The following is a 25,529-nucleotide window of genomic DNA, read 5'->3' as shown; positions in this document are numbered from 1 at the left end:
TCACCTCAGCAAGGCTTTCTAGTGAGAGGTTTTTCGCATTTTGGAAAAGGTGTCAGCCACACTTACCTTGTGGCTTTGCTGTGGAAATGAATGAGGACTTCCAGAGGCAGTGGGAAGAAGCAGTACCTCTGGAAGACAGATCCCAGTCCACAGACTATAGATTTCAGACTTGAGGAATGATCAGCTATCAATTCTTTCATTCATTTATCTTTCATGTATCCATCATTGATCGGTATATAATCATTGGATGGATATATCCATCCATCCACACATTCATCTACCCATTGATCATCCGTCTATAATCTATCCATTCATTAGTCATCCATCTATCCACGCATCCAGCCAGCCAATTATTTGAACTGACTTTTCTTTTTTATTCCCTCTCTCCCTTCTTCTCTTCCCTTATCTCTTTCCTGTCTTCCAAGAAATATTTGTTTCAAATCTGTTATATACAAAGTTTCTCAGATTTGACTGACTTCTTCAAAACACGAGAAGCTGCGCCAGGAGAAACCTTAGTTCTTCGTTGAGCCGGAAATCAGCTCCTCTCTGTGCGAGGAACCCCTACATATGAGAGGGCAGTTCCTGTCTGATGTTGCTGAGCCGCCCCAGTTGGAGAAGCTCACGAGTGCAGGAAGAAGGGAGGAAAACCCAAGTCTCACATTTACATTTTGCATCTCCAAGCCCCATTTCATAAAGAAATATTCTATTGTTTAAGATGTCTTAATAACAGAAACTAGAATATTTTATTGTGGTGGTTTCCTTACTGATCTCTCTGCTTCCAGGCTTTTCACACCCTAATTTATGCTTCTCACCACGACCAGAGTGGTCTTACTACAATGTCCCTGTCCTCTCTCTCCTGCCTGAAGTTTTTCATTGGCTCCATAACACCCATAAGCCAGAATTCAAGCTTCTTTTTTCCTTTTTTGTATTTTTCTGAAGCTGGAAATGGGGAGAGACAGTCAGACAGACTCCCGCATGCGCCCAACCGGGATCCACCCGGCACGCCCACCAGGGGTGACGCTCTGCCCACCAGGGGGTGATGCTCTGCCCCTCCGGGGCGTTGCTCTGCCACGACCAGAGCCACTCTAGCGCCTGGGGAAGAGGCCAAGGAGCCATCCCCAGCGCCCGGGCCATCTTCGCTCCAGTGGAGCCTTGGCTGCGGGAGGGGAAGAGAGAGACAGAGAGGAAGGAGGGGGGCGTGGAGAAGCAAATGGGCGCTTCTCCCATGTGCCCTGGCCGGGAATCAACCTGGGTCCCCTGCACGCCAGGCCGACGCTCCACTGCTGAGCCAACCGGCCAGGGCCAGAATTCAAGCTTCTTAACATGATGGAGAAGGATCTTCATGATCTGACCCCTGGTGCCTCTTTAGCCCCTGCCCTCCTGCTCCTGTCATATGCCTCACGCTCCAACACCACTGAACTACTCACAGTTTGCTTGGCATTCCAAGCTGTCCAGTGCCCCTATATTTACCCCCTTTTTTGTTGAATTTATGGGGTGACACTGGTTAACAAAATTATACAGGTTTTACATGCACAATTTCACAACAGCCCCTACACATTTAAGATATGCTTATCCCTGTACCTGGAACTTTTGATCATTAGTCCATTCTCTGTGCTTCCTTACCACTGTACATATTCTTCTATTGTTAGAACCATCTCCCTGTATTAGCATTTGTTTGCCTGGGTCTGTCTCTCCTCCCAGACTGTGAGGAGTTTGAGCGCAACGACTCTGAGTTACTCATCCTTGTGTCCCGGTCCTAGTGCAGCGCCTGGTGCACAGAAGGCAGTCAGTATGTATTTGTGGGATGAACAGATGGGTGGATGAATGATGGGCAAGGGGATTAAAGAAGTAGGTTAGCCTTGGGACAAGATGGTTAAAATGTCACTGTGACACCTCTCCCTTCCCCCAGAGGAAGGGGACAAATGGCTCTTCCTGAGAGCTTAGGTCTTTGAGGAGAGCACAGAGTTGTGGCATAGGCCAGGCAAAGTGTCTAAGTCAGGCATGGGGAACTTGAGGATTACATGATGACCTTTGTGGAACTTGCTTCCCCTTTCCTCTAGATAAAAGTCCCTGGGAGACAAGCAGCCAGAAGCACCTGTGCTGCAGGGCGAGTGTGCAGGATGAAGGCTGCAGAGACCGAGGCCCCTGATGCGCACTTCACTGTAGATAAACAGAACATCTCCCTCTGGCCCCGAGGTAAAGACCAGTCCCAGCTCAGAACCTGCTCAGTGCTCTGGGCCCAAACCCGCCACCTGCGGGTCCTTCAGCAAACGTTTCTCTTCTTCCAACAGAGCCTCCTCCCCAGGGTCCCTCTCCTGTTCTGAGAAAAACGTGCACAGTCCGTGCTGCAGCGGTCATCCTGATGCTGGTCCTGCTCGCGTCCGTCCTGCTGCAGGCCATTCTCTGTGAGTCCTCTGGCTTGATCATCTGGGCCTGTCCTTCTCCAGGGCAGTCAGCCTCCTCTACATGCAGACCCTCTCCTTCCTGCTCATGGTGGTCTCTTCCGCCGATGCCTTCTTCATTTGCCTCATTTCATTTGCCTGCTCTCATGTGCAGTCACAGGATTCCTGTCCTCGGTAAAGTGAGCTGCTGCTCTTTCCTTCTCAGTTCCGGGGAGATTCTTCTGAATGGGGTTAGCACTTGCATGCTTGTGCGCAAAGATGCACTCTCCTGTTCCCAGGAAACGTTCACCTGTTTCTTTATCCTGTGTCATTTTTGTCCTCCCCTCTGAGCTCTGTGTCCCTTTGATCCACAGCCTTGTGGGAAGCCCCCGACAGTGAGTGAGATGTTTCCTGACCCAACAAGGGATAGAGTCCCAACTGTATTTTCAGCCCCAGTAGACTAGATGGAGAATGTGACCAACAAACCAGCAAATCTCCATGGTTCCTCCCCTCACCAGGACTCCTTTGCACTCTCTTCTTCTGTTCCCATGAAGATCATATCAAGGGAGCCTTCCTACTTCTCCATTAGATGTGTGGCTGATCTTTCTTCTTCTCCCAGCTTTGCTGGGGCCCAGGCCTCTGCTACTGGCAGAGCCTTCATCTCCCTCCGGGTCAACAGAAAGCAGAAGGAGGGAATGTCTTTCTTCTTTCTTCATGGCTTTGGCACATATTTGATCCCAGACTTGGAGCAGAGTCTCCCTGCTTGGAGTCTTCTTGGTTTACTTTTGTTTTTTTTCTGACTCCAAACATGAGGCCTGATCAGAGTGTGATGGTGAGAGGGACAAAGGAAGGGGAGAAATGGGTCTATAATTCTCCCTTCCCACGTTCTGTGGAGAAGTCACTTCCAGATTAAAAGTCTGCATGGCTGGCTCCCACCATGGTCACGAAGTGCCTGTGGACAGATGTGGGTGGACAGTGCTGTCCTTGCTGATGGTCACTGCAGGAGTCTCTGAAAGGAGAGGGCTGGGAATCAAGTGATATGGCACAGAGGGATGTGGGAGGGTGCCAAAGGGGTGGTTAAAGGCATCCCTTCACCAAAATATAGGATTCTTTCCCTTTTTTTCTTTTAAGTGAGAGGAGGAGAGATAGACAGACTCCTGCATGCGTCCTGACCAAGATCCACCTGGCAACCCCTGCTTGGGGTCAATACTTGAATCAATCAAGCTTTTGTCAGTGCCAGAGCCAATTCTCAGAGCAATCGAACCACTGGCTGCAGGAGGGGAAGAGGGAGGGGAAGAGAAGCAGATGGTCTATTCTCATGTGTGCCCTGACTGGGGGTAGAACCTGGGGTGTTCACACGCTGGGCCGACACTCTGTCCACTGAGCCAACTGGCCAGGGCTAAAATTTAGGATTCGAATCCCTGCTTCTGTTTGCCTGTGAGGTTCTCTAATAGAGAACCTGCATTTGTCCATCTCTGCATTACTTGCACCTACCAGAGCTTCTGACATATTGTACATGCCATCAACATCTGTTGAATACCTAGATTATGAATGAATGTAAGGTAAGCAACAGCTCCTTGGGTTGGGCCCTTGGAAAGCTGGAGCCTGCCCCTTCTCTTTCTTTCCTTTCCTTTCCCTTCCCTTTCTTTCCTTTTATCATGCTGATAACACCTCTACTCCTTTTGATTGCCCTCTTGACTTTCTTAAATCCAGATCCCTGGTTTATGGGCACACTGTCAGATGTAAAGACCAATGCCCAGTTGCTGAAAGGTCGTGTGGACAACATCAGCACCCTGAATTCTGAAATTAAGAGGAACAGAGGCGATGTGGAAGCAGCTGGTATTCAGGTCCAGATGGTGAATGCTAGCCTAGATCATGTGCATTCTCAGATCCGGAAGTTGGAAATTGGTGTAAAGGAAGCCAATGCACAGATCCAGATGTTAACAAGCAGCTGGGAAGAAGTCTCTAATTTAAAGGCCCAAATCCCAGAGTTAAAAAGAGATTTGGATAAAGCCAGTGCTTTAAATGCAAAAGTCCAGGGGCTCCAGAGCGGATTGGAGAATATCAGCAAGCTGCTCAAAAAGCAAAGTAAGTGACTCAGAAAAGAATGTTGCAAGCTGATCTCTGGCCCATGGGACCTTTTCAGTCTCAGACATGAGGCCATTGGGCTGGTGCATGTGGAGGGAAATTGAAGAGGGGTAGCATGGTTGAAAAACTAAGAAGAGAGGGCCCAGCATTGGGGTTGGAGAGGACTTAGGGGCTTTTCAGAAGAAAAGGGACCAGGAGCCAGTTTGGGCCCTCACACAAAGGCATAGAATATAAAAGCATTGGGGAAACTCTGTCCTGGCCCAAACCTAGCCACTTCCCATTAAGTTCTTTACCTAGAGCCCAGGGTCTCAGCCACCTGTGATGGCCACTGGGGAATGGCTTCTCACTCATGGGAGACCAATTCTTGGTCCATCATCTCTCACTCTCCCCTCTCTGAGCCCAGAGACTCTACTAATCTCAGTCACATTTTCAGGATCTGGGAGTGTCCCCCAAACCCTACACAAAAACCCAAGGACCCCAGATCCCAGCCCAATTCTCTTTTGTCTCTGAGGTCCCATTCAAATGTCCCCACCTAGCCAGCACCTAGAGAAAACAGGAACACCAGTGTTTACTTTTCACCCTGTTCTCTAGGTGACATTATACAGACAGTTTCTCAAGGCTGGAAGTACTTCGGGGGGAATTTCTATTACTTTTCTCGCATCTCAAAGGCCTGGTACAGTGCCCAGCAGTTCTGTGTGTCCAAGAATTCACACTTGACCTCAGTGACCTCAGAGAGCGAACAGGTGAGTGTTTTCCTATGGGATCTAGGAAGGAGGTATATTAGTAGCTGTATTAGGCAGGATGGGCAAGATTATGCTGCAGTGACAAAAATCCCCAAATATCAATGACTTAACAATGAAAGATTTCTTCTCTTGCACTACATGTCCAACAACAGCCAATAAGGGTTTTTGCTCTTTGTAGTTACTCAAAGATCTAGGCCAAAGAAGACTTCATCTCATGTCTGTTTCCACAATTGCTGAGGCAGGAACAGGAAACATGATAAATTGTGTGTTGTTTCTTCCTGGAAATAACAGATACCTCCTCTACTTACATTTCATTTGCAAAGCAAATGATGTAATACTCCTGGCTTCAAAAAGAGCATCTTCCTAGGTGCCCAGAAAACAGAAATACAGTGGTCCCTCGTTTATCACTGTGATTAGGTTCCAGAACCCCCCTGTCCCACAATAGGTGAAAATCTGTGAAGTAGGGACCTTATGTTTATTTTATTACTTATCTATAGAGAGCACAGAGCTCTGGTTAGTCACCTCCCATCCATCAGCCAATAGTGTGCCATGTACGATCTCAGTGGGCAAACTAGCTAAAGGGGAAGCGGCCCTAGCTGCGTTTTCCGTATGTACAAGTCTTTGTATATACTCTTCTGCTGCACACTATGTATTTTATTTCAATTTAATATACTTTTCATATATTTTAATTAATATTTTTATATCGTTTTCAATTTTTTTTCTTTTTTTTTTTGTTGCTTTTTCTGAAGCTGGAAACGGAGAGAGACAGTCAGACAGACTCCTGCATGCGCCCGACCGAGATCCACCCGGCACGCCCACCAGGGGCGACGCTCTGCCCCTCCAGGGCATCGCTCCTCCGTGACCAGAGCCACTCCAGCGCCTGGGGCAGAGGCCAAGGAGCCATCCCCAGCGCCCGGGCCATCCCTGCTCCAATGGAGCCTCGGCTGCGGGAGGGGAAGAGAGAGACAGAGAGGAAGGGGGGGGGGCAGAGAAGCAAATGGGCGCTTCTCCTATGTGCCCCAGCCGGGAATCGAACCCTGGTCCCCTGCATGCCAGGCCGACGCTCTACCGCTGAGCCAACCGGCCAGGGCCTCGTTTTCAATTTTTTAGGCTAGAAAATGCTTATTTTACTGTAAAAATAATTAAAATAATAAGTATATAAAAATACTTGTTTACCACAAAATCCCACGATATAGGGAAAAATCCATGATACAAAATTAGGTATATACAATTTAAAAATTCACAATACAGTGAGACCACGAAAAGAGAATAGAGATATGGCGAGGGATGATTGTATTAAATAGAAATAAGATAGGTAGCCTACAGCAGATGAGTAGACAAAGACTCACGAATGAAAAACGCAGTTACGGCCGCTTCCGCTTTAGCTAGTTGCCCACGTGAGATCGTACATGGCACACTATTGGCTGATGGATGGGAGGCGACCAGCCAGAGCACTGTGTTCTGTATATATATATAAATAATAAAATAAATATTGGGTCACTACCTCGAGGATTTTCGCCTATCGCGGGTGGGGGTTTCAGGAACCTAACTCCCGTGATAGAGAGGGGACACGGTACATAGTACCTTGTACATATTAAGTGCTCACTAAGTTGAGATATTATTATCGGGGCCAGCCAGGCTCCTGGCGTCTCTGCTCTGGGGTTTAGCTGATTCTTTCTTGTGCTCCAGCCCCTGCTTCCTGAGGGGCAGAAACCCCTGAGTCTGTGAGTTGCAGGCCAAAGTCAAATCAGAATTTGGAAGATGGACTCTGGGCACTGAGCAGGGACAGGATGAAGCTTGAGAAAGGTCAATGTGCATGATGTGTCTGTGAGGTTAGAGCTCTCGCTGAGGACAAGTGAAGAACACCCAGAGAGACAGATGCTCTGCTGAGTGAGGCAGCGTTTCAGCTCGTTCTGTCTCCCTGCAGGAGTTTCTGTACAAGACAGCAGGAGGACTTCCCCACTGGATCGGCCTGACCAAAGCAGGGAGTGAGGGGAACTGGCACTGGGTAGATGACACTCCATTCAACAAGGTCCAGAGTTTAAGGTGAGGCCCCCAGAACCCTCCTTCCCAGCCTGCGTTTTTTTGGCTCAGGGTCAAGGTCAGGGAAGAAAGGTGGGGTGATATTTTCCCCTGACTACAAAGTTTGTGACTCTTCCCTGTCCATGGTGGCAGGAGCACTGAACCAAGACCTAGCTCACGTCTGCCACTGATTCGCTGTGGGATCAGTGACCAGTCTGTGGCCTCTTGGTACTCTCTGGGGTATGACAGCATGGCTGTCCAGCTAGCCTTGGCAGGGGGGCCAGTCTAAGTCCAGGTGTCAGGACTGTGGCTGTGTATAGAGTATTAAGAGAGGGGGGCTAGTTTGGTCCTAATTTGGGGTAATTACAGGCTTAGAGGTTGACAGTTCACAAACTCCCTTTTTCTCAGGCTTGGGTGCAAAAATTTGTGACGGTATCACCTTGGACCAAAGCTGAGATGGAAGTTATTAATTTCTTCATTGGAAATAAGTTTTTCTTTATTTTTTTACCTTGGTAGGTTCTGGATTCCAGGTGAGCCCAACAATACTGGGAACAATGAACACTGTGTTACTTTAAGGGTGTCCTCACTTCACTCATGGAATGATGCCTCCTGTGACAGAGAATTCCTTTTCATCTGTAAACGTCCTTACACCCCATCAGAACCATGACAGAACTGGCCCCCAAACTGGCATTTTGAGCTGCAGTGTTTGTCGAACTCAAGGATGTGCCACTTTATCCTCCACTCTCCAGAGTGACTTTGCACCTTAATTGTCCTGGCTTCAAAATGGTCCCAGAGGCACCTGGAGTTCGGCTGCCTTGGCCGGAACCCCTGTGATCCCACAGAGGCAGCGGGATGGAAAGAAGATCTTGGGTTAAAGTGAGAGGGGGAGCTGGAGAGGATTTAGAATTTCAAACTGCCTCACTAAGATGGATCAGGACCCATCATTTGGGGCAACATTCTGGGCTTTTGCCAACATCAGGGTACTGATGCTATTGGCGTGTTGTTGCTTCTTTTTGGCTGAGCAATCTAAGTAATATGTGTGTGCTTACTTCATTGTTTTTTGAAAAGACCATTATGCCTACAATATGGTGATAGACTTGAGTGAGCTCAGACTAAAGGCAAGGAGAACCATTAGAAAACCAATGGTGTCCCTTCAGAGAAGCCTCAGGTTCAACACATGAAGGTTGCTTCAGACACCCAAACAATTCTGCTGAAAATCCTGATACTGATACTCAGTGCTTCTCTGGTTGGTCCCCCCTCCCTTCCCCCATTCCCAGTTGCCTGCTGAGATGGCCATGTTGTCTGGGAAGAACTCTGCTTTTGTTGACCCTGTCCATGCCATGCCCCCATCTTCCTCTTCCTCCACATCCTCTGAGGTCTGGGCCTCCTCTTCCCTGGAACAGGCTCAACTGGGTCAGATCAGGGGCTGACATGGAACCATGTTTCCTTTAGAGCTGGGCTGGCATCTGCTGGTCCCTCCCTCCCCCTCACTTGTTAAGCTCTGAGGTCCAACCACTCTGCCTCTCCGTCCTGTGCCTCCTTTTTCTTCTGCATCTCCTCTCTCCCCGTGCCCAGTGCAAAGGAAGTGGCCCTTCGTACCTGACGAGTTCACCTCTAAGCATTGTTAGAATAAAGAACCATCTGGGAAAAGGCCTCCCTCTGTGTGCAGATTCATTCCCAGTTGTACAGGTGCGTGTGCAGGAAAGGCCATGCACTTTGCTAGTCGTGAAGTTCTGGGATGTCCTCAGGAACCAGATAGGGGTTCAAAATTAACAAGAAGTAGGAAAATTCCAGCTCCAGAAGTGCTACAAAACATTATCAGTGCTTACCCTGGTTTTATCAAAATGAAGGAGAGTGAGGTCTGCAGTGTAATGACCCTCTTGGTAGTCCCTTTTCTCAGATGTTCACTGGAATGTCTACTGTTCCCTGGCTTTACTCCAAAGAGGGAGACACCTCAGGTTTCCCATTTTTTACAGAGACCCTGTTCACAAGAATCGAGTTCAGATCCCAGTCCAATGGCTCAGGCCAGAATCCAGGCAGCACTAGACAGGAGGAAAGCGGAGCGTGAGCACAGGGGCGGCCCCAGCAGAGTGGCCCAGCCCTCCGTAGGATCCAACAGAAGGGACATTTTTTTTCAATGAAATGGGCTGTCTTCTAGGTTGTAGACTTCTTGTTGTGTCCTCACCTGGTAGCAGGGGCAAGCAAGTTCTCTGGGGCCCTTTTTATAAGGGTACTAATCCCCTTCATGAGACCACCACTCTCATGACCTCATCATCACCTCCCAAAGGTCTCACTTCCAAATACTATCAAGTTGAGGGCTAGGATTTCAGCGCATGAACTTGGACGGGGACACAAACATTCAGACCGTAGCAGTCGCTGTGTGCAGCCCACACTTAAGGAGTGAGAGTTGTGTTCTACATTTCTGAGAATGAAATATCTACAGAAATTACTTGGAATTTTTCTGCATGGGAGATTTACCTATTTGTTTATTCAAACATTTATTTATATCAACATGAATTCATAGGTTTTATACTTTGGGTTATAATCCCATATTACTTTGTATATTTTCTTTTTGTATTTTTTTTTTTTTCTGAAGCTGGAAACGGGGAGAGACAGTCAGACAGACTTCCGCATGCGCCCGACCGGGATCCACCCGGCATGCCCACCAGGGGGCGATGCTCTGCCCATCTGGGGCGTCGCTCTGCCGTGACCAGAGCCACTCTAGTGCCTGGGGCAGAGGCCAAGGAGCCATCCCCAGCACCCGGGCCATCTTTGCTCCAATGGAGCCTTGGCTGCGGGAGGGGAAGAGAGAGACAGAGAGGAAGGAGGGGGGGGGGCGGAGAAGCAAATGGACGCTTCTCCTATGTGCCCTGGCTGGGAATTGAACCCAGGTCCCCTGCACGCCAGGCCGACGCTCTACCACTGAGCCAACCGGCCAGGGCTTGTATATTTTCTTGATCAAGTTGTTCCTGTTTTGGCCATCAGGAATTCTTTCATTTGGTTCCTCCATACTGTTGACATATTTTCATCATTTTTAAAAAGCATCTCTTTACTTTTTGACAGTACAAGTAACTCCAGGCTCATTTTGTAGAGTTCTTGCTCCAATCATAGAATCAGACATTTCTCCAAGAGCCCCTCCCCTTTTTTTTGAGAATGGTGTTAGAAACAAGATGTGGGCGTGGGGTATAAAGTCGGGACATTTTGTGCAGCTGGGTGCAGGTGCTCACATCAGACCACAGGGCAGCCTCTCTCCTGCCCTGCCTCTGGGTTGGCTTTAGTACCAGGCAGACTCCCCAGGGTGGCCTTGGTCACTCTAGCCTACAGCCTCACAGCTCTGCAACTTCAGAGGAAAGAATGTCCCTTTTCCTAAAGTTCCAACAAAAACCCAGCACTGGGTCGCATGCTCATCCCTGAAGTAGTAATGGAGGTCAGGGAGATCGGTATATTGTTGGAGCCCCAAGCTCATCCCTGGGGCTGAGAATTGGGTATGGGCTCAACCTCGCCCCTACAGGACAGCCTGAGCATGAGAAGGGTGAGAGAAGGGTGGCTCTCCACTCCAGTCCCAGGAGGGATACCTGAGGAAGGGAGACTGTCCGGCTCTCAGCTGCTCCAGACTGCTGCTTGCCAGCTGTGGGCCTCCGCTTCCCAGCAAAACTGCTGGATCTAGCCTCTGGAAGACAGTGACCACCCTGTGTTGTAGGGGTTGATACAATGACTGGAAGACTTCGGGAGTGACTAAAGTTAGGGTCCACATCTCTAGGAGCATGGCCCTGTACCCTTTGGTAGGGCAGGAAAATCCAATGTATAAGAGTTCCCGGGTGATGAGTGGTTTTGATATTAATGTATAAAACGTCCATTTGATTTTTTCTGACCAGAGAACAGATATACCTCTTGGCAAGGATGCAGCAGCCTCCTGTCATCTTTCCTGCTGGCAGGTGATGCTCTCGTGGGCGAAGTAGCGTGGGGAGCTAGGAGTTGGGCGGGATGGGAGCAGGGAAGAGGGGCTGGAAGAGTCCTGCTGATCACACTTCTGAGGTCACCATGTCTGGAGGACTCTGCCTCTCTCCTGGCCCAGGCTTTGCCTTTTCAGCTGAGCAAGGGATTCCTAAAGTTCTGTTTTGAGGCTCCCTCAGCTTCTCAGGCCCTAGGAGGAAGCAGCTCCTAAGTGTGCCTAACCTTCTTACAAGTGTGGGGAAATAGAAACAAAGCATGCCCTTTCTTTTCTGTCACCACCCCCTGCACCTCTTATGATCTCTAGAGAGGTACCTCCGGCAGCTCCCATCCCGTGCTGAGGGAAAGGGGCGTGGCCGACGCTCTGGGCTCTCAGGCAGAGCTGTTGACTGCTCCAGCAATGAGTGCCTTCATATTCCTCCTGTGTCCTTTCCTCTCAGGTCAGCTTTAATGCACCAGAAGTGACTGGTCAATGGATGGTGGCTCTGCACTCTACCTGCACATACACACACAACACACACACAAACACACACAATCAAAGCCATGGCATCATAAACGGAGTGTAGGCAACCACTCCCTTCCTCACCCTGCAGACCAACCGTGTACTTGACTAGTTGCTGGCTGAGGTGGCGGAGGCCAGCCAGACACTGGCTTCCGGAGTGCAGCTGCCCTTCTGGCCCAGCGTCAGGGGGACACACTTTCAGTATGGCTTCTCCACTGCTGGGGTGGGCTGCAGGCTTCTCGAGTAGCTCTCAGGAGACTGAGGGAAGGCTGTCTCCAGGGTTCGAGAAAAAGCTCTGGGAATAGGATATAGGAACTGAAAGTGAAAATAAGAAAAAACAGTACAATATGAGTAGAGCAAACCATTTGCAAAGTTGTAACTGGCGTCTTATAAGTCGGTTGCTGGTGAGATAGGGGGACAAATATGCAATTAGGTTTTTATGAGTTAAAGAAAACGTGATCTATTTTGATAAGATTGTAATGATTTGATGTACTGGGGGGCCAAGGAACAAGAATTTGCTATATCCTCAGAACTGACTTTGGGAGAGGTACCTTGACCAGTCAGTGGGAATAGTGATTCTGTTTAGCTGGTTAACCCCCCCTCTGGGGGGATGGGGACTTCGGGCTCACACAGCTCCTGTGGGATGCCTCGCTTCCCTGTCTCCTTGGTCTAGGTCCACAAGCAGCAGGAAGCAGTATTTGTTCCTCCTGGAAGCTCTAGGTCTCATTGAAACCAGCACATTGGTTTATCCATCAGTTCCTTTTGAGTTTGGCTGAATCTGACAAATGCAGAAGCTCACAAAGCCAATCAAGGTGGATCCTATTTGGTGTTTTCTGGCATCACTTCTGACACAAATCATGTGGTGTTTTCTGACACCAGCCAGTTCTCTGACACTAGCTGTGTGTCCTACAGTTCGATTTGATTCTGACTCTAACTCCAGGAGCTCGTGCAGACCTCACAGGCTAAGGGCTCAGTCACACAAGACTGGCCTAACTTCAGATGCCACGTGCATATTGGGTCTCTACGAAACCCACACTCTGCCTAGATGACTGCAAATATGGGGGCTCTCATGACTTCCCTCAGGTTCGATAAGTCATTAGAAAGACTCACAGAACTCTGGAAAACACTGTTGTTACGATTATAATTTACAATAAAGGATAAAACAGACACAGAGGTACAGAGGGCATGTTCAGGTGCGTCTACAGCACAGAAGCCGTGGACCTGGAGTGCAATACTCTCCTGGCACATGGTGTGCTCACCAACCTGGACACAGTCCTTGAAAGCTCCTTGAATCTCTCTCATTGTGAGCTTTTATAACTCAGTCCTCAGGCCCTTCTCCTACCTGGAGGCTGGAGGCAGGGCTGGGGTTGGAGAGGTGGGAGTTTGGTCTTTCTGGGACCAACTCCCATCTTGAAGCCAGGTAGGGGTCCACTCTGTGTCACCTCATTAGCATAAACTCAAGTGTAGTTGAAAGGGGCTTGTGATGAATAACAAAAAACACTCCTATTCCTCAGGACATTTCATGGGTTTTAGAAGCTCTGTTCCATAAATTGGGACAGAGACCAATGTATTTTTTATTCTACCACAGACCCTTTCTTGTGATGCAGTTGTGAGGTCCTGAGTGGGAGTGAGACCCTGGAAGGTCTGGGGCTAGGATTAAGTCAGCCATGGGTCGTAGGACTTTTTTGGCAATGCTGACATGGATCCTCTGACTTCCTTTGTCTCGAGTTGCTGGTGAAAGGTATTCGCGACTTGGGGGCAGAGGCTGGTGTTTGGGGGCTATGCTGGAGTGCAGGTGTTGGCGTGATGAGCCTGAGGGGAGGGCGAGGGCTGGTGTTCATGGGAAGAGGAAGAGGATAGGGCCCAGGCAGCCTGGCGCCTGGGTGTGCTGGGGGGAGGGCCGTACTAGGGTGCTTCTGCAGAGTCAGCAGGGGAGGGAGGCAGAGCTTTAAGTGTGGCCAGGACTCACTCAGAGCATAAAAGTCCAGAGTACCTCAGCCTCTGTCCCACCACGGCTGGCCCACAGCTCAACCTTCAGGGGCCAAGCGCGAGGAGCAGCATTGGAAGATGAAGGAAGCAGAGATGAATGGTGACAAGGCCCACTTCTCCACAGACAAACAAACTGTCTTCCTACAGCCCCAAGGTGAGAAAACTGGGGGTTCAGTCCAACCTCTGTCAGGAACTGGCCTGCCGGGCTCCTAGCCTCCCACCATTCTTCTCAGGCCACCCTTAGCAGGCCAGAGCTCACTGGGCTCATTGCAGTCCCAGCCTCCAGAACAAACAGGCAAGGGCAGAAGGTGGGTTGGGCGAAGACAGAGAGCCTGGGCATACCCCTAGGCTCTGCATAAAATGTCTCCAGATCCTTTTCTTGAGGATGGCAACCTGGAAAGAGAAAGGGTGAACTTTGAATTCAAAGGGACCTGGTTTTGAATTCCATTTCCATTCACTGGGCTGATTCCAGGAGCCTCAGACGCTCCAGGCTGACGTCTCTCCACCTTTGAATGGACTTCCCTGTACACTCTTTATCTCAGCCGCACCCTCAGGCTTCCAGGCACAGCCCTTCCTAGGACACCGACAGGGGAGCCTTCTGACCCCAGCAGAGGGAGCTCAGGACTGACCCATGTCAGCTTGTGGAAGAGGCAGCCGCCCCAAAGTGCTGTGGGTCTTGCTCTGGTCAGACTCATGAGCAAAACTGGCCCTGGGACTCCAAAGCCAGCTCTGCTCTGTCCCTCCTTCTGTCCCTCCCCCCCTCTTCCTCTCCTGTCTCTTCTTTCATTCAAGCCACACTTCTTGTCTAGGCCAGGCTCTATGTATCTTCTTCAGCTTTTGTGTTGCTACCATATCTCCCCACTCAAAGGGCTTCATTTCCCTTTTCCGTAGTAAGTGTGGCAGGTGTTCTCATCTCCGTCAAACAAGCCAGGAGGCTGAGCCCAACAGGAGGACTCTGTCTAGCCTGTACTCTCCTGCTGGACACTGGTCTCTCCATCTCTCCCCCACAGGCCTGGACTCCTCGGCAGCAGTCCCCACAGCCCCCAAGACACCGAGGCTTGTTCAGGCCACCCTGGCATTGTCAGTTGTGACCATTGTCATCTCTCTTACAGCTCTCTGTGTTGCAGGTAAGGTCCTAGGTAATCTGAATCCCACCCACTCGCTCTTTTCCTGCATAAAAGCCACTGACCAAGGGGAGCTTCCCAAGAGCAGAGGCCCACGAGGGAAACTCTGAGGGGCCCTGGGTGCCATCTCCCTCCTCTGGACCTCTGACTCAGCATGGGGCTGCCTGTCCCCCAGGCTCAATGCTGAGGGATTGTGCTGACCCAGAAATGGGGCATCTCAGTTCTACAGAACCGAAGACCTACATGGGAGGCCCAACCCTACTTCCAAGAGTTTCTGGGAGACAACACTCCTGGGCAACCTGTGGAACCTGACAGTGAGTAGGCACAGTGATGCGGGTGGGTGGGAGGGAGCTGGGCAGCTGGGGGCCCAGACCGAGGACAAGCCTCTCCCCTAGTGCTCCCATGTCCTTGAATGAGTTCCACCATCCTCACACAAAGGCATGATTTTTAAAAGAAAACAGCTTATTGAGTATAACTGACACGTAATAAAGTACACATATTTAAAGTGTATAATCAAATAACATTTTATTTTTTTATTTTTGACAGAGACAGAGAGTCAGAGAGAGGCACAGATAGGGACAGACAGACAGGAGGGAGAGAGATGAGAAGCATCAATTCTTCATTGCAGGTCCTTAGTGGTTCACTGATTACTTTCTCATATGTGTCTTGACGGGGTGGCTACAGCAGAGCAAGTGATGCCTTGCTCAAGTCAGAGACCTTGGGCTCAAGCCAGCGACCTGTGCTCAAGCTGGTGAGCCTGTGCTCAAGCCGGCGACCTCGGGGTTTCAAACCAGGGTCCTCCAGTCTGACACTCTATCCACTGCCCCACCACCTGAACAGGCTCTGATAACTTTTGACATATGTATATACCCGTGAAACTATCACCACAATCAAGATAATGAACATATTCAACACTTCCCCCCAAAGTTTACTTGTGCCCTTTGACATCCTTCCCTCTTCCCTCCTCCTTTCATTCCCAGGCAACTCCTGACCACTTGCTGTCATGTAGATCACTTGGCTTTTTCTAGAGTTTTACATGTAAAGGATCATAAATGAGTATGTATTCTTTTTTGTCCTTTCTTTGTCATATGATTTCTAACTATTTTCTCTCAGTCCATGACTTGTCTTTTTATCTCTTAACAAAATTTGAATTTTAATAAAGTCTAGTTTATCAATATTTTACTTTTATAGGTCATGCCTTTTGTCTCGTATCTGAGAAATCTTTGCCTATCTCCAGGTCACAAGGACATTCTTCTATGTACCCTTTGGGACATTTTATAGTTTTGGGTTCTACATTTAGGTCTATGATCCATTTGCTTTTATTTAGGTATTCTACATTTAGGTCTATTGCACCATTTGTTGAAAAGATTATTCTTTTTCTATGAATTACCTTTGTATCTTCATTGAAATCAATTGTTAATATGTGTGTGGTTTTATTTTTGTATTCTGTTCCATTAATCTCTTTGTCTATCTTTATAAGGCAGAATATTTTACTTGCCACACCTCCAAAGGCCACCTGGCCCCACCTGACCTTACTTTAGCACAGTGGCCAAGGCCTCATACACCCACACAGGGAGGGCATGAAGAATAAGGCAAGACTCTTCCAGAAATGGTCCCTCCCTACTTGGAGTCTTCTTTCTTTTCCTGAGGGGAAGCTGGAATCAGGAGCTGTAGACCATAAATATCTGAGATTAGATCTTAGCTCAGGAGGTGAAAAAAGGGGGCTAGTAGACCAGAGGCAGCTGCAGGTGGGTCTGGTGGGAAATACCATGTAGATAAAAGAGGCTACAGAGTTTTCTTGAATGACCTAGCAACCAAGGCCTTATACTCAGGTCTCTAGTAGCTTCAAACTGTTCTTTTTTTTTTTTTTAAAGTATCTTCTAAATAGTCTTGTTTTCTTTTCTTTTTTTTTTAAATTTTTTTATTTATTCATTTTTAGAGAGGAGAGAGAGAGACCGAGAGAGAGGAAAGACAGAGAGAGAGAAGGGGGGGAGGAGCCGGAAGCATCAACTCCCATATGTGCCTTGACCAGGCAAGCCCAGGGTTTTGAACCAGCGACCTCAGCATTTCCAGGTCGATGCTTTATCCACTGCGCCACCACAGGTCAGGCTAAAATATTTTATTTATTGATTTTTTTTTAGAGAGAGAGGAGTGAGAGAGAGACAGAGAGAGAGAGAAGGGGGAGGAGCAGGAAGCATCAACTCCCATATGTGCCTTGACCAGGCAAGCCCAAGGTTTCGAACCAGCGACCTCAGTGTTCAAACTGTTCTGTATAGACCCTTGTCCTATGTAATATTGAGCATGCCAGCCCCCCCCCTTAAATGGCTTTTTAGAGGTACCTGAAGAGAGAGAGATAGAGAGGGAGAGAGAAAGAGGGAGAGAGAAAGAGGGAGAAACATCAATTTGTTGTTCTACTTATTCATGCCATCGTTGGTTGATTCCTGTATGTGCCCTGACCTGGGATCAAATCCGCAACCTTGGCATGTTAGAATGAAGCTTTAACCAATGAGTTACCCAGCCAGGGCTGTGTGCCAGCTCTTTAAAAGGCCATTTTAGTTCTAGGTTCCACCTGGAAGGCCACCAATATAGCCCTGTGGCTTGAACAGAGTGCTTCCTTCTCAGGCATCATTTTTTCTTTTGGTTTGGTTTCTGTTTTGTTCCCCACCCCCCATGGAATTTGTAACCAGCAAATTTCTGTTTGTGGCCTCCATGGCTTTTAGGAAGTAACAACCGTAAGTCAAGAGGTCTCATGCTTGATGTACTAAGCATGAGAGAGAGAGAGAGAGAGGTGTGGGGGGACATCCGACAGGAAGGGAGAGAGATGAGAAGCATCAACTTATAGTTGTGGGGCTTTAGTTGTTTATTGATTGCTTCTCATATGTGCCTTGACTGAGGGGCTTCAGCCTAGACAGTGACCCCTGGCTCAAGCCAGCAACCTTGGACTTCAAGCCAGTGATCATGGGATCATGTCAATGATCCCACGCTCAAGCTGGTGAGCCTGCACTCAAGCCTGATGAGCCCTCACTCAAGCAGGTGACCTCAGGCTTTCAAACCTAGGACCTCAGCAACCCAGGTCAACATTTTGTCCATTTTACCCCCATTGGTCAGACTTAATGGTAAAATTTTAATGGAATTAAACTTCAACAGCTCTGAATGACATAATCAGTTACTTTCAAGTTCAATTACAACGGCAAAACAACCCAAGCTTAACCAGCATGACTCTTGACGGTAGCTAGATTACAGTAGCCATATATTTCAATCCCTCTCCCCCGCTGTTCATGTGTGATAGGCCTTTATATATTTCATTTTTGGGCCCAGATTCTCAGGTGGCCCAAATCCTGGGTCTCTGTGGCTGCAGTGAGCGGCAGGTTGCTTGAGAAGCACTCAGAGATGTGTAATAGACATTCCCTTTTGGAATTTTAAGAACACTTTGGTTGACTCATATAATTAATGTTTCCATATGTAATGGACCTCTTCAACTGCCTGCTCCATCTCCTCCCTCCAGATTCCTACCACTTTGACAGGGCATCAGAGTTGCAAGAGACTATCCAGATGTTTAAAGACCATGTGGAGAATTCAAGCGCCTGGAACGTGGAGATCCAGATGTTGATGCACAGAGTGAACAATGTCAGTTCTCAGATCCAGATGCTCAGTAGTCATCTGAAAAGTGCCAATACTGACATCCAGATGGTAAAAGGTGTTCTAAAGGATGTCAATACCTTGAGTTCCCAGACACAGATTTTAAAAAGTTCCTTGGAGGGGGCTAGTGCTGAGATCCAGAGACAAAAGGGAGATCTAGAAAAAGCAAATGCTTTAAATTCCCAAACCCAGAGTTTCTTAAAAACCAGTTTAAAAAACACCAGCTTTGAGCTCCAGATGTTAAGCACAGGCTTAGAAAATACCAACACTGAAATTCAGGTATTGAAGGCAGGGTTGGAAATGGCAAATGCCCAGGCTCAGTTGGCAAACAGTAGTTTAAGGGATGCTAATGATCAGATCCTTGTTTTAAGAGGCGATCTGGATAGTGTCAGTGATTTAAAGGCCCAAAATCAGGGTTTAAGAAATAGTTTGGAAGGAACCAATTCTGAGATTCAGAAGCTGAAGAGAAGCCTGCAAAATGCAAATGATTTAAATTCCCAGACCCAGACCCTTGTAAAAGGCAGTTTAGACAACACCAGTGCTGAGATCCAGTCATTAAGAAGTCATTTGGAAAGGGCTGGCAATGAGATTCATTTGTTAAAAAGAGATTTGGAAACAGCCACTGCCCAGATCCAAAGAGCAAACGGTCGCCTGGAGCAGACAAATGCTCAGATCCAAGGAGTAAAAACAGAGCTGGAAAAGACCAATGCCTTAAACTCTAATATTCAAGTGTTACATGATCATTTGAGAAATGTCAGCGGAGATATACAGATCCTAAAAGGAGGAATGAAGGATGCCGCAGCCTTAAAATCCAAGACCCAGGTATTAGAAAACAATCTGCAGGCGGTCAAGGCTGAGGTCCAGAGGTTAAAAGGGGATTTAAGGAACACTGAAACACTACGTGCCAAAGTCCAGGAGCAGCAGAGTAGCCTGGAGGCCCTCCATGCAGCCTCTGATTCGAAGGAACAGCAGTGGAGGTCCCTAAGTAAGTGGGGAGGGAGGGTTGGCCTGGGGATGGCATGTTCTCTTGGGAGGGCGGAGTCTCTTGTCTCTTGGGCCTTTTGCTTACTTCACCATGCATCCCTCTGGGAAGGAGTGTAGGTGCTGGAAAGGGGCCAAATACAAGCAAATAGGCTCAATGTGCCTAGGCAGTGGTGGAGGTGGCACAGGCTGTATAATCCCTGCCCTCAAGTTGCTTACTATCTGGCCAGAGTGACACTTGGGAAACAAACTATGTATGGTGATGGTGTGTATCAGGACAGTGTGCTAGTGGGGCCAGACTCCTTTTTTTTTTTTTTTTGTATTGTTCTGAAGTGAGAAGCGGGGAGGCAGACAGACAGATTCCCGCATGCACCCGACTGGGATCCACATGGCATGCCCACTAGGGGGCGGTGCTCTGCCCATCTGGGCCATTGCTCTGTTACAACTGGAACTATTCTAGCACCTGAGGCAGAGGCCATGGAGCTATCCTCAGCGCCCGGGCCAACTTTGCTCCAATGGAGCCTTGGCTGTGGGAGGGGGAGAGAGAGACAGAGAGGAAGGACAGGGGGAAGGGTGGAGAGCAGATGGGCACTTCTCTGTGCCCTGGCCGGGAATCGAACCTGGGACTTCCACACGCCAGGCCAATGCTCTACCACTGAGGCAACCGGCCAGGGCCAATGCTCTTATTTTTGACTTTATGCTATCACAAACGCCGTGATTTTGATCAAGTTGCTTATCTTCACTTTTCTCATCTGCAAAGTGGGGACAGTAATATTTGCTTCATAGCAAGGATCAAATGAGTTCATATGTATAAAGCACTTAACACAGCATCCAACATTCATCTGACAAAAATGTTTGAGGCCCTGTTATGTGTTAGGGGCATAAAGATGAATAAGGTGCAATGTCCGCCCTTGAAGCTTACAGGCTGGGAGAGCAGCCTTGCATGAAAGGCATGTGGAGAGGTTGGGAGGAGAGAAGGTAAGAGAGATTACGTTGGGAGCAGGTTAAGGAACTGCAGGTGGGTGGGAGGAAAAGAAGAGAAAGAAGAAATCTTCTGGGGTCCATACCTTCTGGCATAGAGAAGGAATCTTTTGGGGCAGGGGATAGCTTTTGGGGAAAGAAAAGTTCAAAAGATGCTTTGTTGAGAAGATGGTCCTTGAACTAAGTCTTGGGAGATTAGAAGGTGTTTGTCAAGCAAATAGGGTAAGAGAGCCACAGCTTCCCAGGCGTGAAGATGTAAAACCCTGAGGTTCAGGAAACTTCAAGCAGTTCTGTATGACTGGACTGTGGCCAAGAGGACAGTTGATAAGGTGCAGACTGAAAGGATGTAGGCGGGGGCCAGAATGTTAGCTTTCAGACTTTTTACAATGCAACTATGGCATGAATTCATTTTACATTGTGACCGGTATAATTATGTGTGTCATACACACACACTCGCACACATTTCAAAACACAAAACTTTTACTGCATAGATGCACTCTTCTATTTTATAATTTATTCTTAAAAAACAAAGAACACCTTGACACAACCCACTAATGGGTTGATTAATGTAGTTTGAAAAACACTATGTTAGAAAGGCAGGCATACCTGGAGAGATACTGTCTAGACATGGAACTCCCGGGAGCTGGGGTTTTATCCTTCAGTAAATGAGTATCAACCTAAGGGCTTCAGGGAGGCTGCCTAGATGGGCCTCCCACTGAGATAGGGCATCAAACAGGCAGAAGAGCAGCAGGATTAGGACATGCTGAGTCAGAGATGCTGTATTCAAGGGGATGTCACCTGCAGGCCACCTGAAGCACAGGAGAGAGGCCTCGGCTGCAGACATCAATGGGGGAGCCTTGGGCATGTTGGCTTGGGTTATGATAATGAAAGTGGAGGTGGGGGTGCATGAGATGAAATGCTTCATGAAAAGAAGGTTGAGGGTGGAAATAGGAAGTCAACCTTCATGTGTCAAGGAAAGAAAGAGGTCTGGAGAAGACAGTCTTAGAGGGAGGAGGAGAACCAGGAGAGGTTTAGTTAGAAGCTGAGGAAGGACAAAATTTCAAGAAGGGAGTGGCTTGTCCTGGAAAATGCCTTAGGCTGGGTAAAATAATCAATGAACTTCCACCAATTCTGGCCAGTTAGTAAGTTCATGGAATGAAGTTTCAGTGGAGAGCTGTATGTGGCCTGGAGGCCAGACCATGGTCAGTGGGGCGTGAATGAAAGATAATGTTAAGGAACAGAGTGTCATGGCGGCAAGGGCTGAGAGAGCCGAGAATCAGGCTTTGTGGTCATGGGGGTAGCTAACTGAAATTGTGAGGTCAGGCAGACCAGGTGATGACAGGGCCCAGGTATGATCCCAGGTGTGGACAGCTGAAGTAGATGGAGATGAAGTCAAGGAAATGAGTGATGCCATTGGGTGGCTGTGAAATCTCCCCCAGGGAGATGGCAGAAATTGAGAGGACTGCCAGGTGATAGTAATGAGTTGGGAAACAGGGTAATACAGCCAGAAAGCACGACAAAAAGATCCACAATGCTGTCTAGTGATTCCTGGAGTGATGGAGCCAGGTGTTCTGGGCTGCAGCTTCCTGGCATATTGGGTAGTAGGCTGGGTGTGCAGCCTCTGGGCCTTACCCCTGGGGCACTGGGCAACAAGCACTGCATGGGCTTGTGACTTTCAGTGGTCAGTTCCTGGAGAGGATGGCAAGGCCAGCCCTAGGACATCCACTACCAGCCCTGGTTCTCTCTCTCCAACCTTTGCTCTAGAAAATTTTTTCCAGCTGACCCTACAAGGCTGGAAGGTCTATGGCAGAAACTTGTACTACTTTTCTCGTGAAAAGAAGTTTTGGCAAGATGCTGAGCAGTCCTGTGTATCCCAGGGAGCCCACCTGGCCTCGGTGACTTCTGCAGAGGAGCAGGTCAGAGCTTTGGGCTTGAAGTGGTGCTAATGGGGTGGGTGTGGGATAAGGGACTTTGTATTTTTTTATTAACTGAGAGGAGGGGAGGCAGAGAGACAGACTTCTGCATGTGCCCCAACCAGGATCCGCCTAGCAAGCCCACTAGGGGACAATGCTCTGCCCATCTGGGGCCACAGCTTCATTGCTTGGCAACGGAACTATTTTAGTGCCTGAAGCTGAGGCCATGGAGCCATCCTCAGCACCCAGGGCCAACTTTGCTCAAATCATTTGAGCCATGACTGCAGGAGGGGTAGAGAGAGAGAGGGGGGGGAAGGAGAGAAAGAAATGGGGGGAGGGGGAGAGAAGGAGATGGTTGCTTCTCCTGTGTGCCCTAACTGGAAATTGAACTTGGGACTTTCACATACCAGGCTGATGCTCTACCACTGAACCAACTAGCCAGGGCTGGGATAAGGGACTTTGATGCTTTGGCTTTGCCCTTCTCAGAGCGGGCATGGCAGAAACTTTTATGTCACTTCTGCCAGTTAGGGAGCAAATATTTATTGAGTTCCAATAAGCATCTTGCTGTGGAGGCAGAAGCGCTAACAGCAAACTCCAATGTCCTCAGTGCATAGGAGCAACACCTAGAGGCCCACAGACGTCAGCAGTGAGGAAGGGCAAAAGGAGGTGGCACCAGGTGATTGCCCGTAAAGTGTTGGAAACATACTTTCCTCCACATTACCTCATTAAGCCACTTAGCCTCCTCTCCGGTTGTCAATCATCATTTTAACATCAGTTAACCCAGTGGCTATGCGGGTGTGTGTGCATGAACAGGAGGCCCAGGCTGTTTGGCAGGGTGAGAAACACACAGGAGTTTGAGGACCACCGAAAGTATTATAGTCTCTGGGTGGCCCATCTGCCAAAGGTACTTATCACAATTTACTAGGGTTATTGACAAAGGACCACAGTAGGTTTGGCCCAATTTAACTGATAAAACTGCCCATTCTGTAGTTCTTCTGAAACTGTTCTGGTATGTGTGTCAAAGGACATCAATATTTTGTAAAAAGATCTTTCTAATAAACTGTGGGCAGGTCTTTTTGGCTCCGTAAAGCCACACTCCTCATCAAATCAACATGAGAAGCTGAACTTCCCTTGAGGGGACCTGGCTGCTGCTCTCAATCCTGGACAAATGATGGGAGATTCAGGGAGGGACCCAGCTCCTTCAGATGAGTGGCTGCATGCTCCAGGACGAGGAGGGGATGCCCTGGACTCCTCTCCTACATGGCTGGGAGAACCAGCTCCTCACTCAGGGTCAAACAACACTGCTTTTTCTTTATAGGCGTTTCTGGTGGAGTTCACACGTAACACATACTACTGGATCGGACTCAATGATAGGGTTAATGAGGGCCGTTGGCAATGGACTGATGGGACATCATTCAATTTTCAGTGAGTTCAGCCACTGGCTGGTGTTGTCCCAGAAGCTGTCTTGGGCAAGCCTGGGTAGAGATTCCTTGTCCTGTGTGTACCCCTGCCCAGTGTTAGTGCTATGCATGTGATATGTGTGTGATGTGTGTATGATATACACAATGTATGTGTATAGCGTGTGTATAACTGTTTACGATGTATGTTTACAGTGTATGTGGATGATTGTATGTTGTGTGTTTGTACATGTGTGATGTGTACAATGTGTATGCTGTGTGTATGTGTGCCATATTTGTACACATGGGCATATGTGTGATCTTTGCCTGGACTCCTCCACAAAACAGGTCTTGGGGTTGGCAGGAGGCTTCTGAATGGATCTTCCTGTTTTTTGTTTGTTTGTTTTTGTCTGTCTATGTCCTATATAGTCCTGGTCCCAAGAAGACTTGCCCCCATCACCAGGTGTCTGAAGATGAATTCTGGGGTGGAGGCTTATAGCTGTAGACACCCTTTCTGTCCCTTGATCTTCAATAGCTAAGGACTACCTCAGCAGAGACTCTGGACCCAGTTTTGTTCCCATCCTGGGACCAGCAGGGGATTAGGGATCCATGGCACTTCAGCTCCTTTACCACAGTGGTGGGGGGGACCCTTCTAGCAAAATAAAGCCTTCTTCTTTCTAGGTTTTGGTTCGAAAATCAGCCAGACAACTGGAATAATGAAGATTGTATTCAAACTCAGCAGAAGTGGAATGACATAAAATGTAACACCCTCCATCAGTGGATCTGCAAGAAGCCCATCAATCAGGTGTGGCCTGAAGTAGTCCCAAGCTGAGAGGTCACTACCACTGCCAGCTCTGGATCCTGTCCATCATGATGTCTTGTGAGCCTCTGAACTTGACTTGTTCTCTGGGCCTTCTATTTGGCCTTTTGTGTTTCCTGTTCTGTCCTTTTATTCAACCCTTCAGACATACTTATCTCATGTGACCCTATGGGACCAATGGTTCCTCAAGAGAAGAACCTTGTGCTTCTGTAACCCCCTCATCAACCCGCACAGGCCTGCCAGACAGTGGTCTTGAATAAAGGCTCTTTGGATGAACAAAGGCTTTGTACTTGCCTCTGGGACAGCCACCTCTCCTGGACTGGTTCTCCTTCCTCCGTGTCCCTTCTGTCCTGAAACAAGGATGGTTTTATAGCTAGAAATATTTAGTTTGTTGAAGAAACAGCAGAGGTTTAGGACAAATAACAGGGACACCACAGAAAGTCCAAGTTACCAGGAAGTCATAGCCTCTGGGTGTTCCTGCATTTCCTTTGTTGCAGATGGGGCTGGAGCTGGACTTTCCAGGCCATCAAACCACTTCAAAAATGTATTTCTCTCCTGTGGCTGGCCTCATCTCGTCTTCAGACTGTCAATTCTTAGAGCCGAATATCTCTGGCTTTGGTCTCGTCTTGTGACCCCATTCACCCTTCCAGGGACTCAGCTTTCTGCCAGCTCTTTAGAGTAAGAACTTCTAGAGCAGTTCTTTACACCACTTTGTGGAGTCTCTGCCTGTGCATGCACAGGGAATCTTAAGATTCCTGGAGCTCTTCCACTGCACAGCTCCCTCTGCTTCATACTCATTCCCAAATTTAAGCACTCTCTTTCTCCCCAGACTCCCATCTTTCTCTCTCCAGCTTAGTGAGACTGTCGTGCCCCATGTGGGCCCTCTTCCCTGCATTGTGGTCTGAAAAGAGCCTCCAGGAAGACAACCAGGAGGGCTGTGGGCTCATCCGGTCTGCTTCCCTATCCAGGAGCTTGAATCACAGTTTTGTTCTGCCTAT

The 25,529-nt window shown here is 48.4% G+C and overlaps 2 protein-coding genes across 2 annotated transcripts; both read left to right on the top strand.

The window, feature by feature from the left end:
- The first annotated feature begins 2,120 nt into the window (after nt 1-2,120).
- On the top strand, nt 2,121-7,901 carry CD207 (CD207 molecule). The gene is made up of 6 exons (XM_066264774.1): nt 2,121-2,196; nt 2,292-2,405; nt 4,095-4,469; nt 5,061-5,212; nt 7,140-7,258; nt 7,751-7,901. Exons 1-6 carry the CDS (start codon nt 2,121-2,123, stop codon nt 7,899-7,901), a joined length of 987 nt encoding a protein of 328 aa, XP_066120871.1.
- Nucleotides 7,902-13,631: 5,730 nt separating this feature from the next.
- CLEC4F (C-type lectin domain family 4 member F) lies at nt 13,632-24,901 on the top strand. Its single transcript, XM_066267344.1, has 7 exons — nt 13,632-13,830; nt 14,687-14,803; nt 15,022-15,114; nt 18,306-19,424; nt 22,166-22,317; nt 23,633-23,739; nt 24,393-24,901. Exons 1-7 carry the CDS (start codon nt 13,755-13,757, stop codon nt 24,541-24,543), a joined length of 1,815 nt encoding a protein of 604 aa, XP_066123441.1. The 5' UTR covers nt 13,632-13,754; the 3' UTR covers nt 24,544-24,901.
- The last annotated feature ends 628 nt before the right edge of the window (nt 24,902-25,529 follow it).

Source organism: Saccopteryx bilineata, chromosome 3 (assembly GCF_036850765.1).
Source record: "Saccopteryx bilineata isolate mSacBil1 chromosome 3, mSacBil1_pri_phased_curated, whole genome shotgun sequence".
Classification (NCBI taxonomy): domain Eukaryota; kingdom Metazoa; phylum Chordata; class Mammalia; order Chiroptera; family Emballonuridae; genus Saccopteryx; species Saccopteryx bilineata.
The sequence above is the reverse complement of the archived record's forward strand: the minus strand, read 5'-3'. Positions and strand labels throughout refer to the sequence as shown.

Bases quoted from the DNA above. Each gene is read 5' to 3' on its own strand.
- CD207 (XM_066264774.1), top strand. From the start codon at position 2,121: ATGAAGGCTGCAGAGACCGAGGCCCCTGATGCGCACTTCACTGTAGAT. The intron at 2,197-2,291 runs GTAAAGACCAGT...TTCTTCCAACAG, and splicing joins CATCTCCCTCTGGCCCCGAG to AGCCTCCTCCCCAGGGTCCC. The intron at 2,406-4,094 runs GTGAGTCCTCTG...TCTTAAATCCAG, and splicing joins CCTGCTGCAGGCCATTCTCT to ATCCCTGGTTTATGGGCACA.
- CLEC4F (XM_066267344.1), top strand. From the start codon at position 13,755: ATGAAGGAAGCAGAGATGAATGGTGACAAGGCCCACTTCTCCACAGAC. The intron at 13,831-14,686 runs GTGAGAAAACTG...TCTCCCCCACAG, and splicing joins TGTCTTCCTACAGCCCCAAG to GCCTGGACTCCTCGGCAGCA. The intron at 14,804-15,021 runs GTAAGGTCCTAG...GGGGCATCTCAG, and splicing joins TACAGCTCTCTGTGTTGCAG to TTCTACAGAACCGAAGACCT.